The 13,977-nt window shown below is 42.3% G+C and overlaps 1 protein-coding gene across 6 annotated transcripts in view; it reads left to right on the top strand.

The window, feature by feature from the left end:
* The window catches only part of GRIA4 (glutamate ionotropic receptor AMPA type subunit 4), a 413,129-nt gene that overhangs the window by 326,673 nt on the left and 72,479 nt on the right, over positions 1–13,977 (top strand). For all 6 annotated transcript variants that reach the window (XM_036324437.1, XM_036324439.1, XM_036324438.1 and 3 more), the window contains 3 exons: positions 45–203; positions 7,642–7,809; positions 9,237–9,341. In XM_036324437.1, coding sequence (XP_036180330.1) covers positions 45–203; positions 7,642–7,809; positions 9,237–9,341 — 432 coding nt within the window. The remainder of the gene's footprint in view (positions 1–44; positions 204–7,641; positions 7,810–9,236; positions 9,342–13,977) is intronic.

A 13,977-nucleotide genomic window follows, 5' to 3' on the forward strand; every position in this document is an offset into this window, starting at 1 on the left:
TGTATGATGATGAATTAAACAAATTGCCATATTGATTTTTATAGGGATTCAAGGATATTTCTCTTGAGAGATTTATACATGGTGGAGCCAATGTTACAGGATTCCAGTTGGTGGATTTTAATACGCCGATGGTAACCAAACTAATGGATCGCTGGAAGAAACTAGACCAGAGAGAGTATCCAGGCTCTGAGACTCCTCCAAAGGTATTTGTTTGTTTGTATCTTATGTATGTTTAGTATTTTTCAAATGTAACACAGAAAGTTCATGATGCAGTTTTTCTGGTGCTGTGTCATCAGACGTAGTGTGATGGGCAGAAGCATTTACTCACTCTCACTGTACTGCACAAGCCCTTAATAATTTCTAAATATCTATATTTAAGAGTAGAAGTGGTAGGTATTAGCTCAAGCAGTTTCCTGTTATTATTATTATTACTTTATAAATTTCCATTGAAGATAAGGAATGCTTTTTTATTTTAATCCTCACCCAAGGATATGCTTTCCATTGATTCTAGAAAAGGAGGAAGGGAGCGAGGGACAGAGAAAGAGAAACATTGATGTGAGAGAGAAACATCAGTTGGTTGCCTCACACACATGTCCTGACCAGGGATCAAACTGCAACCTGGGTATGTGCCCTGACTGGGAATTGAACCCACAAGCCATCAGTGCACCGGATGATGCTCTAATCACTGAGTACACCAGCCAGGGGAATTGTATGCTCCAAACAAATTTGTTAACTAAATATTTCAAATTTGAACAACATTGGTAACTACCCACCCAGGAAAAAAAATCTATGTTTTCAAAGTGATTTAAATTAGTATATAAATTAGGAAGTTGGTAGGATGTAAAATATGCAAGCTTCTAAAATTATTTTCTTTCAAATAAATAGTAAAAGGCCTTGGTTGTTTAATTTTTCCCTATAGATGTTGCAGAAGTGTTATTCGTATCTGCAAAGGAAGCTGGTAAATTTCTGATTATAGCACATTTTTTCCAAAAGAGAACAGAGAATTTATATATAATTTTAGAGAGAAAAGGAGAAGGAGAGAGAGATAGAAACATCAATGATGGGAGAGAATCATTGGTTGTCTGCCTCCTGTATGTTCCCTACTGGGGACTGAGCCCACAACCCGGGCATATGCCCTTGACTAGAATGGAACCCGGGACCCTTCAGTCTTTAGGCAGCCAATCAATGATTCTCTCTCATCATTGATGTTTCTATCTCTCTCTCCCTTCCTCTCTGAAATCAATAAAAAAAATATATTTTAAAAAAGAAACCTTGCGAATCCTTTTATTATTTCTATTGCCTTTAGTAGGTTGAGAGATGAATCATGCCAAAAGCTCACTCGTATCAAGTATTCATACACACAGAGAAGAGTGACAAGCTTCCTTCTGAGCACATTTCTAATCTAGACTGTTTGCTAGGCAGCAGTTCCCCTCATTCTGCCCTCAGTGTCTGCAGAGACACTCTTCCTCATGAGACAACCTTATCTCTTCCTTCCTCACACCTTGTGTTGTGAGACCATTAATTGCGTTCGCATTTCTTCTGCAAACCATCTGTTCAAGTTTTTGTTGCCCTTTGAGTTTGAGTAACTAGAATGAGCTTCAAGCTTCCTGTCAGCGTTTTGTAGCTTCTTGGGACTATTTTTCATTTCAGTGATAGTATTAACATGTGGTCAAAACGTCCACTGTGGTCCTCCCACCTGGACCACTGGTGTCCTTAGCCCTTCCCTGCCTTTAGCCCATCTTAATGTCTTCTATTTGCTAACCTGTAACTGGACGTTTCTATGCTACAGCTTTGGCATATAAAATGCACATAGTGTCATATGTATTTTTATATGTAAATACATATAATTTTCTCATCTTTCACAGCTCTTAGCATGATGCTAGGCACTCGGTGGCCATTTAATAAATACAGAGATAGGCAAAAATAGGCTCACAGTTATACATAGGAAAAATACAACAATTAATAAGAAGTAATAATACAATAATAAAGTGTTGCATAGACTAACAATTGTAAACCTACTTTTTCCAACCCCCATATATACAGGTGATTCTCATTATTCACAGTAGTTACATTCTGTAAAGTTGCTGTGAACACTGAATGTGAACACTGGACACTAGCTCCCAGGGAAAATACAAGATTAGGTTCCTGCAAGCCTCTGGTCACAAATTTTTGTCCACTGATCAACACATAGCACACATGTTTCTGTTTACAGACAGTTTATACAATACACTAGAGCAGTGATGGCGAACCGATGACATGCGTGTCAGAGGTGACATGCAAACTCGTTTTTTGGTTGATTTTTCTTTGTTAAATGGCATTTAAATATATAATATAAATATCAAAAATATAAATCTTTGTTTTACTATGGTTGCAAATATCAAAAAATTTCTATATGTGACACGGCACCAGAGTTAAGTTAGGGTTTTTCAAAATGCTGACACGCCGAGCTCAAAAGGTTCCCCATCACTGCACTAGAGGCCCGGAGAACAGATTCGTGCACCTGTGAACCCTCAGCCTGGGCTGTGGGATCGGGCCGAAACTGGCTCTTCAACATACCCTGAGAGGTCCGGATTGCAAGAGGGCGCAGGCCAGGCCAAGGGACCCCAGTGGTGCACAATCGGGGCCAGGGAGGGACCACAGGAGGGCTCCAGGGAGTGTCTGGCCCATCTTGCTCAGTCCCTATCCGCTGGACCCCAGCAGCAACCTAACCTACCGGTCAGAGGGTCTTCCCCCTGGTGGTCAGTGCACATCATAGTGACTGGTCGAATGAATGGTTGGACACTTAGCATATTAGGCTTTTATTAAATAGGACTAGAGGCCCGATGCATGAAGATTAGTGCAAGAATAGGCCTTCCTTCCCCTGGCTGCCAGCACTGGTTTCGCTCTGGCACCAGGGACCCAGGCCTTCGCTCTGGCTGCCACCTTCCACCTTCGCTCCAGCCCTGCCATCCTCCTGTAGCTCCCTCCACCCACCCCCCATACCCCCAGCTTAGCAGGTGTCCCACTCCACCCTGGCAGCTCCACACCTGCACGCATGCGCGCACTGCCCAGAGGCCTGGAGCGGCCGGGGCAGGGCGGAATGCCTGTGTCATCACCATGGTGATGATGCAAGTATCCCGGCCCAGCTGCTGCCATCTTTGCAGCATCAATTTGCATATTCCCTCCTTACTGGCTGTGGGCACTGCCATCTTTGTCGTGAAGTGATGGTCAATTTGCATATTCTGCCTTTATTAGATAGGATTGTTGATTCATGAACAGTGAAGTCATGGCCAACAGCACTATGACTCATGCCTGAACAAAGCTTACCTCATGTATTTTCTCCATAAAGCACACCACAGCCTTCTTGCACTGAGGAACAATAAGCAGATCTACACTTTTGAGCCCTTTTAAAGAGTGAAATTATCAGCAAAAAGCACAAAACCATGAGAAGCCTGGCACTAAACAGATCACATGGGGACACTTGTCTACAGCCTGAGACCTGAAACAGGAAGGCAGAGCACGGCCTTGTGGCTGCAGCTGGGAACCTGTGCCTTGGGGAACTGAGCTTAGCACCACACCCCACACATATGCAAATAACTGCCCTGATGATTGATTTGGGGATCACAAATTTGACCAAGAAGGCAAATTTTCAAATATGGAATCCATGAATAATGAAGATTACATTAATTAAATTATACTTATTTTTTTTGTAGTGTTTTAACCAAGATTTAAAGCATGATTTCTGATCTTGTCTCACTCTGCCTTAAAAAAAAAATATTATGGCCCTAGCCTGTTTGGCTCAGTGGATAGAGTGTCTGCTTGCAGATTAAAGTGGTCACAGGTTTGATTCTGGTCACATGCCTGGGTTGTGGGTTCGATCCCCAGTAAGGCTGTGCAGGAGGCAGCTGATCAATGGTGTTACTCTCTCATCAATGTTTCTATCTCTCTATCCCTCTCCCTTCCTCTCTCCTGAAATTAATAAAATAAAAATATATAGTTAAAAATATTTAAAAACATTTAAAAAAATAAAAATATTCTGGAATAAAGGTTTTCCACAATACAGACCTAACAAGTCTTTCCAGTTTTGTCCCTCCGCTCCCTTTGTGGCCAGGAAAATTAAACAGTCCTAACTGTTCCCACTCCTTCTCAGTCCCCTGCTCTTGCTGCACCTCAGCTGTGCTCCACCTTCATTTCCACCGTCCCAGCCTTGAACTCAAGTTCATTTTCTCTGTAAAGACTTTTCTTAGTCCTCCAGCACATATGATCCTTTCTCCTTTGTAATGGCCATAATCTTTGAGTGTACACTTCTCACCAAGGACTTATCCTAGTTACTTGTCTACTTGTGTCACATCTATAAACACCTTTGGGCTGAAACCACCTACTATATGTCTTTGTAGTCCTCACCATTGCCAGCCAAGGTCTAGCACATTTTTCAAGAGCTCTCAGATATGATATAAAATTTTATTCTCACAATGACCACAGTTTGTTTTGGGTGTTTGTTTGTTTGTTTGTTTGTTTTGCTCTGTTTTGTGTTTCATAGCTGGAAAATGGACTCCACATTCCCATAAGATTGCACATAGCAGAACAAGAATTCATCTGGTTCTTTCTTCTCAAAGCCCAGATCCTTGCCACTGCCCTAGATTTCTGCCAAACTGTTTTGTTATCTGCAAACCTGGGTAAACAGTACTCATCACCAATCTAACCACTTTAGTAAACTGAAGTGTTTAATTAATAAGAATTTCCTGGATGCCATCTACCAGTGTGTGTGCCCATATATATGATTTTTTTAACATTAGCACAATAAGACATGTGGGAAAGATTAAATCCTTCGCAAAGGTAAAGCTGATTTAAACTGCTGCTTCTTTCCATCCATCAGCACAATGACCTGCCAAAGGCCTAATGCTATGGCTGAATGTCTGCTTTGCTCTGCTCCTCTCTGTATGACATCTGTCCTTTTTGACAGTTCACTTGTTTCATAAGAAGGGATGGGCTTTGTAAAACACAGCAAGTGTATTTGCTCTTTGGTGCCATCTCTTCTCAGCTTTTTTCGCCCTATTAAAAAAAAGCAACAATTCTTTCTCTTTCTCTCTCTCTCTCTCTCTCTCTCTCTCTCTCTCTCTCTCTCTCTCTCTCTCTCTCTTTCTCTCTCCCTAAAATACTAACATTAAATTATTCCTTGTCTTTTGTTTTTAAAAGTCCTACTTTATTTTTTGTTTTTATTTTCTTGCCTTACCAAAAGATGATTTGTTCCAGATTTCTGTACTCAAAGAGATGTTGGCCTAGGCAGGAGGAGAGAGAGAGAGAGAGAGAGAGAGAGAGAGAGAGAGAGAGAGAGAGAGAGAGAGAGATGAGAGATTTCTTGTTCGAGGTAAGAAGGTATATACTCATCTTTGATTTGTCACCTTGCTTTAACACTTTAATTTCCTTCAGCCACTCCAACCTGTTGTGAGTACCTATGCTGTCCCTAAGCCTATTTTGTCACATTCTTGAAGAATATGTAGCAAGGCTCTTAATTTACAAGCCTCACACATATCTTTCTTTCTTTTTTTTTTTTTTTTGAGTTTATAACCTTTAATTGTTGAGATATAAAACACAACCATAAAATATTTTAAGTATGTGCTATTAAATGAAAGTGAACGCCTGAGTGTGTGTGTATGACTCAGTTTCTTCGTCAGGAAAAGAAACCTGTTACGGCGGTTGTGCGAGTTAAAGGGATGCTACGTGTTAAGCACTTACAAGTGCTTGACAAAGGCTTTAAAAAGCATGTTTCCTTTTACTACTCAAGAAGTTTATGATGATTAAATCAGAGGCAAGGCACAAGCCAGGTGAGCCTGACTCCACACGCGGCCTCTCCCGCAGCACTCACAGCCTCAGACAGGACGGCGCTCCTGCACAGAGGCCCAGCCCAGAGGCAGGATCTTGGCCGGTGCACCGAGTATGCAGCACGCGATCCTTACAAAGAGCCCGCAGGTGACAGAGAGGTGGGGGGACTCCCGCTGAGGGTGAAGGCAGAGCCGAGCCTGACCCCACTGGACACCTGAGGCCAGGTGGGTAAGAGCAGGTCTGCCTCCCTCGTGGCACTGCCCTGCCCACACGGCCCCAGGTCCCCGCCCACTCTGCCCAATGAGATAGGGCGTCTGGTCCACCCTCTCGCTCTGAGGCTTGATCATCCAGACCACCCCCTGCAGGTGACCCCTAAGGCCTGCAGGAACAAGCCTCACACATATCTTTCTGATGAAGCTTTTTAATGAGGTTCTGTACCACCATTGAGAGATTCTTTGTTAATTTATATCCTTTAACATTTCTATGTTTTTCCTGGAATGCTGGCTGCTATGCCTAGTAGGCATATTGCATAAGTCTACTTTCTACAGTTAGAATTTCAAATGATTTTTCTTTGTTTATAAGCAGCAAATCAGGGAGATCATTTTCCGTGTTCCACAGCACAAAACTACACCTAGTTTAAGGTTAGAATGTGTTAATCATATGGAATTGAGGCCCTGGCTGTGTAGCTCAATTGGTTGGAGTGCTGCTCATGCACCAAGGTTGTAGGTTTGGTCCCCAGTCAGCAAGGCACATATAAGACTCAACTAGTAAATGCATAAATAAGTTGAACAACAAATTGATGTTTGTCTCTTTCTCTCTCTCTCTCTCTCTCTCTCTCTCTCTCTCTCTCTCTCTTTAAAAATCAATAAAAAATTTGAACATATAGAATTAGCCACATGGAATTCCTGAAAGAGATAATGTAGCTTTTTGTCATGATTGGCAGCTGATGCTCTGCCATGCTTCAAAAAAATAGTGCCATATTCCTCATAGTTGGGAATTTTCCTATAAAACTCTATAAGAATTCCCTGTTTTATTTTGATTTTTACCTGTTTTTACTCACTTTCTCCCCTAACTTAATAACCCTTCTATGAGGGCTCTGTCTTTTCTCAAAGAGAAGCATTGGGCGATTATCAAAAAACAGATAGTCTCTACTTCACTTCTCCACTGTGATCCAAGGTTATGATGGAAAACTGAGAAATGGTTTAGCCTTCCTGAGCACACTCAACAGACATGGACATAATAATACTCACTGTTACTTAGCACAGTGACTGGTGCAAACACATCTGTTAAATAAGTAGATGCTATTTCTGGCATCCAATATCCGAGTAACAATAAACATTCATTCTTCTGAGGAACTGAACAAAGATACACACTTCAGATCAATAGACATATATTAAATATCAAAGCTCCCAGCCAGGCATTTTGTAAATGAGTGAGATACCCAGCCCTCCTGAGTCTCCACCACAGCAGCAGGCTACAAGGCAGGTGGCGGCAACACTGCTCTTAGATTACTTTAGTGTTTCTGCTAAGACTTAATGAAAAGATCTCACCTAAAGGTTTTGCTTCTTCCTTCTTCCCATTGTTAGACAACTGGACATTAGAATTTCTGCTCTTCAGTCTGTGTTTTCTCCTTTTTCAATTAGAGTCATAAGATTCGGTATATGGTCTTTGTAATCCAGCAATAATAAAAAATCTCGATGCTGGAAGCAATTATCAATAATTTAACTGTGCTTCAGACAGGATGAGGTTTTATGTCATAAACCCACAGTGCTGCCAGACTATTCCTGTTGGTTGATAAGATTTTAACATTTACCCTTATAATTACTTTCATTTTATTAGTACACATCCGCTCTGACTTATGATGGAGTCCTGGTGATGGCCGAAACTTTCCGAAGTCTTAGAAGGCAGAAAATTGATATTTCAAGGAGAGGAAATGCTGGGGACTGTCTGGCAAATCCTGCTGCTCCATGGGGCCAGGGAATTGACATGGAGAGGACACTCAAACAGGTAACTCGCAATTTTATTTAAGTTCAATTTATTTAACACTGCTGTTCAAGTAGAATATTCACATAAACAGAATAATGTATTTGAAAGTAAATATATGTAAAAGTCATTTTAATATATTGGACTATTATCATTTTTGAGACATTTCTAAATAGAATACTGTGTTTATATCCTGTGTAGATGTTTAGTCAGGATAAGCTAGGTTATGCTGTACTAACAAACAATCCCAAGTTCCAGTGGTTCACAACCATAGAAGAGTGTTTCTCACTCACAAACACACTAAGGTAGCAGAGATACTCTGTTTATTGTAACCACCCAGCAACCCAGGCTGACAGACAACTACCATCTTGAATGTTACGAAGAGAAATAAAGTTGAGGCAAGGTTTCAATTTGACAATTAAACTCTGGCCCAGTAGTGACCCTCATCACATTTGTTTACAACTCATTTGTCAGAAGAGAGTCACATAGGCCTCACTCACCACCAGGGATTCAGGAAGTATGAGCTTACCTTGAGCCAAGAATGAGGAAGACCCAGAAATATTTGGAAAACACTAATGACAACCTCAGTAGATCTTGAAATTGCCTTGTAACCTTGGATTAAACTATTGATTTTAGTCTTTTATAGTTATACTAACACTATTTTTCAAATGTTTAATGTACTATGTTTATATTTTTAATATTGCATTTTAAGTGTTCTGAAATGCCATGCGTTCAGAACATGTTACATAAAAAATGAATAGGGCCCTAACCGGTTTGGCTCAGTGGATAGAGCGTCGGCCTGCGGACTGAAAGGTCCCAGGTTCGATTCCGGTCAAGGGCATGTACCTTGGTTGCGGGCACATCCCCAGTAGGGAGTGTACAGGAGGCAGCTGGTCGATGTTTCTCTCTCATCGATGTTTCTAGCTCTCTATCCCTCTCCCTTCCTCTCTGTAAAAAAATAAATAAATAAATAGGAAAGAAATTTGGAATAAAACGCAAGTGAATATTTTCAAAATATATGTATATTTTTAATTTTTTCCATCTTAATTTTAATGTTAGCAAGGAGAAATATGATCCAGTGTGGTTATCAGGGCTGTTTATTATGTGCATATATAGAAAAAAACTGAAAAATAAATATAAACAAACCATATTTCTGTTCCTATAAACAATACTTCAATTCTAAGGAGTATTCTGTCATTTACAATGGGAACTTCATAATATAAAAAACAAATTACACATATTCATCTTCCAGCTATACAGTAGAATTGTTTATTTGTTCCTTTGGTATTTCTCTTTCAGATTCTATCCCATGGTGTGCTAATGAGTTCCTTGTGTCGTCCCACACCTATATCTGCTCTAAGCCTAACAGATGAAGTTGAGATTTCTATAGGTGAAATGGCAAATAACCACATGTTTGGGTTTGTTTTTGTTGTTTTATTTTTCATTTATAGGTTCGAATTCAAGGGCTGACAGGGAATGTGCAGTTTGACCACTACGGACGCAGGGTCAATTACACAATGGATGTGTTTGAGTTAAAGAGCACGGGGCCGAGAAAGGTGAGCCACGCTCAAACTGTTGTCTGACTTTGCACTTGATATTTTCAAAGGCTTATAGGTGAAAGGGAACTGGATATTCTGCATTTTTAAATATGTGTACTTACAAATAGCACTGTCTTGATAATCTGTGCTGAAATATAACTGCTATTTAGTCATGTGCCAAAGCTGAAACAAACTAATCTATACACCTTTATATCCTTTATCCAAAATGGAAGCAAAGCAATACATTGTTTAAAGCTTAGCAAAAAGAATCCCACACAACCAAATTCATGCTGCTGAAAAGCACACAATGCAAGTAAGATACCCGCATGTAATCATTTATAGAGACAACGAAGAAACTGTTTCCAATGGGTGGGCACATTATGAATAGGCTGATGTTCTTGAAGTTAACACATTCAAGTGAGCAAAGGAGAGAGCAGATGGAAGATAAGATAGATAAGATTAGTGTCAGGCTGAGGAGGGAGAGAAATACCTAAGAAACGCCCACTGAGGGGCCAGGGAGGTAGTTCAGGAAGCTGTGGGTGGCAGACCCTGAGATTTCAGAAGGTAACTCTGGGGGTGTAATGTGACGGGGCATGTGGGCAGTCTCCCCAGCATCCGGAAAATATACAGTGAAGCAATACTGTCCCACCACAGTAATTGGCTACGTACATTTTATTCACTTACAATTAAATGATTTTTAACATTTTGTTTCTCTAGGATCAGCTAGGGTGCTCAAAGAAAGAGAACATTCCAGTTATTTATCTAAAAACTTCATTTGTTCCTTCGCTTGGCTGTTTAAGAAACAACCTTTCCCAAATATGCTCTCCTGCTTTACTAGAATAATTATAGCTACACGTTATGAAAAGCCTGCTGTGTTCCAAGCACGGGACATGGTGCAGCTTAATCCTAACAGCAAACTAAACATTAGTACTATCTCCCTTTTTCCAATGAGAAAATCTTTGGTCCAATAGGGCTTGGTTTCTTGTGCAAGGCCTGTTATTAAGAAAACAAAGACTTTAATTCAGATATGTCTGACTCCAGAAATGTTCTATACCATTAGCTCACCTGCGTAGGCCCTGCTGTAAGGGAATTTATTCTCTAGAAGGATAGAATACAATAAGTTCCATATGACAGTTAAAGAGTAGGCATGTGGCAGTTCCAAGGAGGAAAAGATCACTTCCAGCTGGAGAAAAGCAAGTCAAGCAAGGAAGGCTGCGTGGAGGAGGTGGGGTGAAGCAGAGTCATGAAGTGGAAGAGGCAAGAACCTGCAGACAAATGACAGGAAGGACAATTAACAACTGGAAATGGCAAAGGTTTTCTGAGTTGTGTTTTGCTGCAGTTCTTCATAGCGTGTGCTTCTGCATACTTGTGAGGAGAGATTTGGAGCTGCGTGAGAACCATCGAACCATCGCCATCTAGCGTTTCAGCCTCTGTGGCGTCTCCTGCAGCGCAGGCTGACAGCTAATCCAGAGCAGGCCGGCGCCTACCTGCTCCAGGCCAGGCGGGCAGGAGATGGACAACAGCTGGGAAGCCAGCGCATGGCAGGCTCCTCTAAGGACCTGCCACAGCAAGGGACGGAGATGCATTCTTAATGAGACATTTAGGGGCTCCATGTGAACCCCGACTTGACCTTTGTCAACAGACAGCCAACAACCAGCGAGAAAGAGGCCCATGGTAAGCAAAGGCCCTTGGCGAGCCGGGGAGCAGACAGCACCCTCTTCGGGCCCCTAGAAACATCGGCTCACAGGGGACAGACACAGGCACAGGCACACCTCCCTGCCACCACCGGGTCTTACAAATGAGCCCAGAGCAGGAGCTTTCTAACATGCAAAAGACAGCTCCGCCTTCCACAAGACATGAAGTGCAAAAGTGAAATGATCTCTCCATGAAAGAAAGAACAATGGGGGAAAAGAAGTTGACAGTAACCAGTGGCAATATCCGGTGGACTGTGTATAGAACCGGATCTTTTCATGGCCTCGTGGGCCACAGTGGTAACAAAATGAAGTTTTTTGAGGAGAAAGCTTAAAGAGTAAGGTGGGAGAGTGAGGAACACTCAGCTGAGATTTGTCTAAGACGCTTCCATGAAATATGAAGTGTAAAATGGTGTGGCCTCGGCTATGTTTTGCTGTGGCAACGATCCACTTGGGCATTCTGCCAGGAACATTCAACTGAAAAAGTTGCTGCGTGAGGAGCCGGTGCTGCCGGGACCCAGCAGGACGTCTGGGAAGCGAGCAGTTGTCCTTGTGGATGGGACACCTACCGCCGAAAGAGCTGCCTTGGGAAACAGATCAAGAGCTTGCCCACCCGTTTGTCTGACTTCTGCAACAGGGGAGCCACAATGCTTTTTCTGACGTCCAGGTCCTAAGTATGGTGGACTCTTCCTGTCAGCTGGTGACCCCCCCACTGCCCCAGAAAATGCTCCAGGGCCAGACTTGCATGATGTCAGGACTTCATAATCAGAGAGATTATATTTATTGAAAGACACAGTAATGGAAAATTGATGTGCATTTTTATATGTCATCCTCCCAACAACCAGAAAGTAGGATTTATTTTTCTCATTTTTTAGAGGAGAAAGGCTCAGAGAAGCTAAGTTACCTGCCCAGGATGTTCAGCTGGAAAGGGATGGAGCGGCAGTGGAGACCAAGCCTTATCCAGCCCCAGGGCTCAGCTCCTTGCTGCTGAGATCTGAGTCCCAGGGTCCATTAAGGCTCTTTAGAGCTGGAATTGACAAGTGTGAGCAAATCAGCTCTTGAAGGAGCCAATGAGGTGTGGAACAGGGGCTCCTCACAGACCCTCAGTCCCTACGCAACCCCTTTCTGGTAGGCAAAGTCCACTGTAAATACAGAGATTTTACTCTTACGTTATCTTATGACTAGAGGCCTGGTGCACAGATTCATGCACATTGAAAGGATATTAATTAGAAGGTGGCCAGCGGAGTGGGACTGGGTGAGATGGCTGGCATCCCTGGAGCCAGCCTCCCGTGTCCCTCCCTGGCCAGCCACACCTGAGGCGGTGCTGGGGCTTGAAGGGCGTCTGTGAGCGGGGTCCCTCCAGCACAGCCGTGGGCAAACTAAAGCCCACGGGCCGGATCCGGCCTGTTTGAAATGAATAAAACTAAAAAAAAAAAAAAAAAAAAAAAAAAGACCGTACCCTTTTATGTAATGATGTTTACTTTGAATTTATATTAGTTCACACAAACACTCCATCCGTGCTTTTGTTCCGGCCCTCCGGTCCAGTTTAAGAACCCATTGTGGCCCTCGAGTCAAAAAGTTTGCCCACCCCTGCTCCAGCAGGTGGGGTCTGTGGTCTTGGCCTGCGGGGATCGGCCAAAACCGGCAGTCCCACATCCCCCAAGGCTGTGGTCGGCGGCACAGAAGTCGGTATTTTGTGGAAGAGCCACACTGAAGGGGCCAAAGAGCTGCATGTGACTCGAGAGCCGCAGTTTGCTGAGGGGCAGTTTGCCGACCACTGCCCTAAGGGGTCCCAGAGTGCCAGAGGGCACTCTGCAAAGTTGCTGTCTGCCCCCTGGTGGTCAGTGTGCATCATACCTATCGGCAAACTATTTACCCTCTCTAATCCCCAGTTTTTAAAATATGTAAATGATGACAATACATACCTCCCTTAGAGCATGGTTGTGAGGATTAAAAGTAAAGCACCTAGCATAGTCAGTTGCTTAGCCTTTTACATATATAGATTAGATTTGTACACAATTCATCTTAACAAGTCCAAAAGAAACAAATATTTTTCTGACACCACTTGCCAGTTTAGTGATTTCAATGCTTCCATATTTTTGCTCTAGCATTACAAAAGTATTTTTCAGCCCATTTCTCTCTCTAGGAAAATACCTAGTTCCCTATCTGACTAAATGAGATTCGGCTTGGGAAAAGTTCCTAGCAAACTGTAAAATGTTGTGAAGAACTAGAGAGAAACTCCTCCGTGTCATATGAGGCTCCAGGTCCAAACTTCCAGACTCCTTTCTGGAGGAAGAGACCCCTGCATCACTGTCCACTCCGCATAATCTTACTTTCCAATAAGCCCATGGCCCATATGAGATCCAGCATTAATTGTTCCCACATTCGAAACTATGGCTTTTTATTTTCACCAGAATTGTAAATAGATATAAGGCGAATAGGTACAGCTGGGTAAATTTTTGCTTGTTATTTTAATTTGTCAGCACTTCTAAATCATTTATCTTTTGGAGGTATCACAGGTTGTTTTTAAATGCAAAATGTCAAGGTCTGGCCAACACGTGAGGACTCTCCAGAATGCGCCCCAGCTCCGTGGTGTTTCCGTTGTGGGAATAAAAAAAAAATGGTCTTTCCCAGGGAATAGGCTGCTGAGATCTGCAGGGTGGCTGCAGCTAATGAAGGGCTAAACTCTGAAACCTGTTTCCATGTCCTTTGTCCAGTAGAAAGGAGAATTAATAGGAAACAACTAATATGTTGTTGTTTTTAAGTACATGTAGGACTTGAGAAATGGTAGGACTCAATGGCATACTTGTTTTTAAATTAAATTGATCATTGGGTTATTAAATAAATACCAGCTACAAATGAATTCATATGAACAATTGGAAATGGTTGTTGAATTCCTACACACTCATAATTTCAGATCACACTAAGTACGGCAAGCCATATTAATGAAAATTTTTCTCCAA

Source organism: Myotis myotis, unplaced genomic scaffold (genome assembly GCF_014108235.1).
Source record: "Myotis myotis isolate mMyoMyo1 unplaced genomic scaffold, mMyoMyo1.p scaffold_m19_p_10, whole genome shotgun sequence".
Lineage (NCBI taxonomy): Eukaryota > Metazoa > Chordata > Mammalia > Chiroptera > Vespertilionidae > Myotis > Myotis myotis.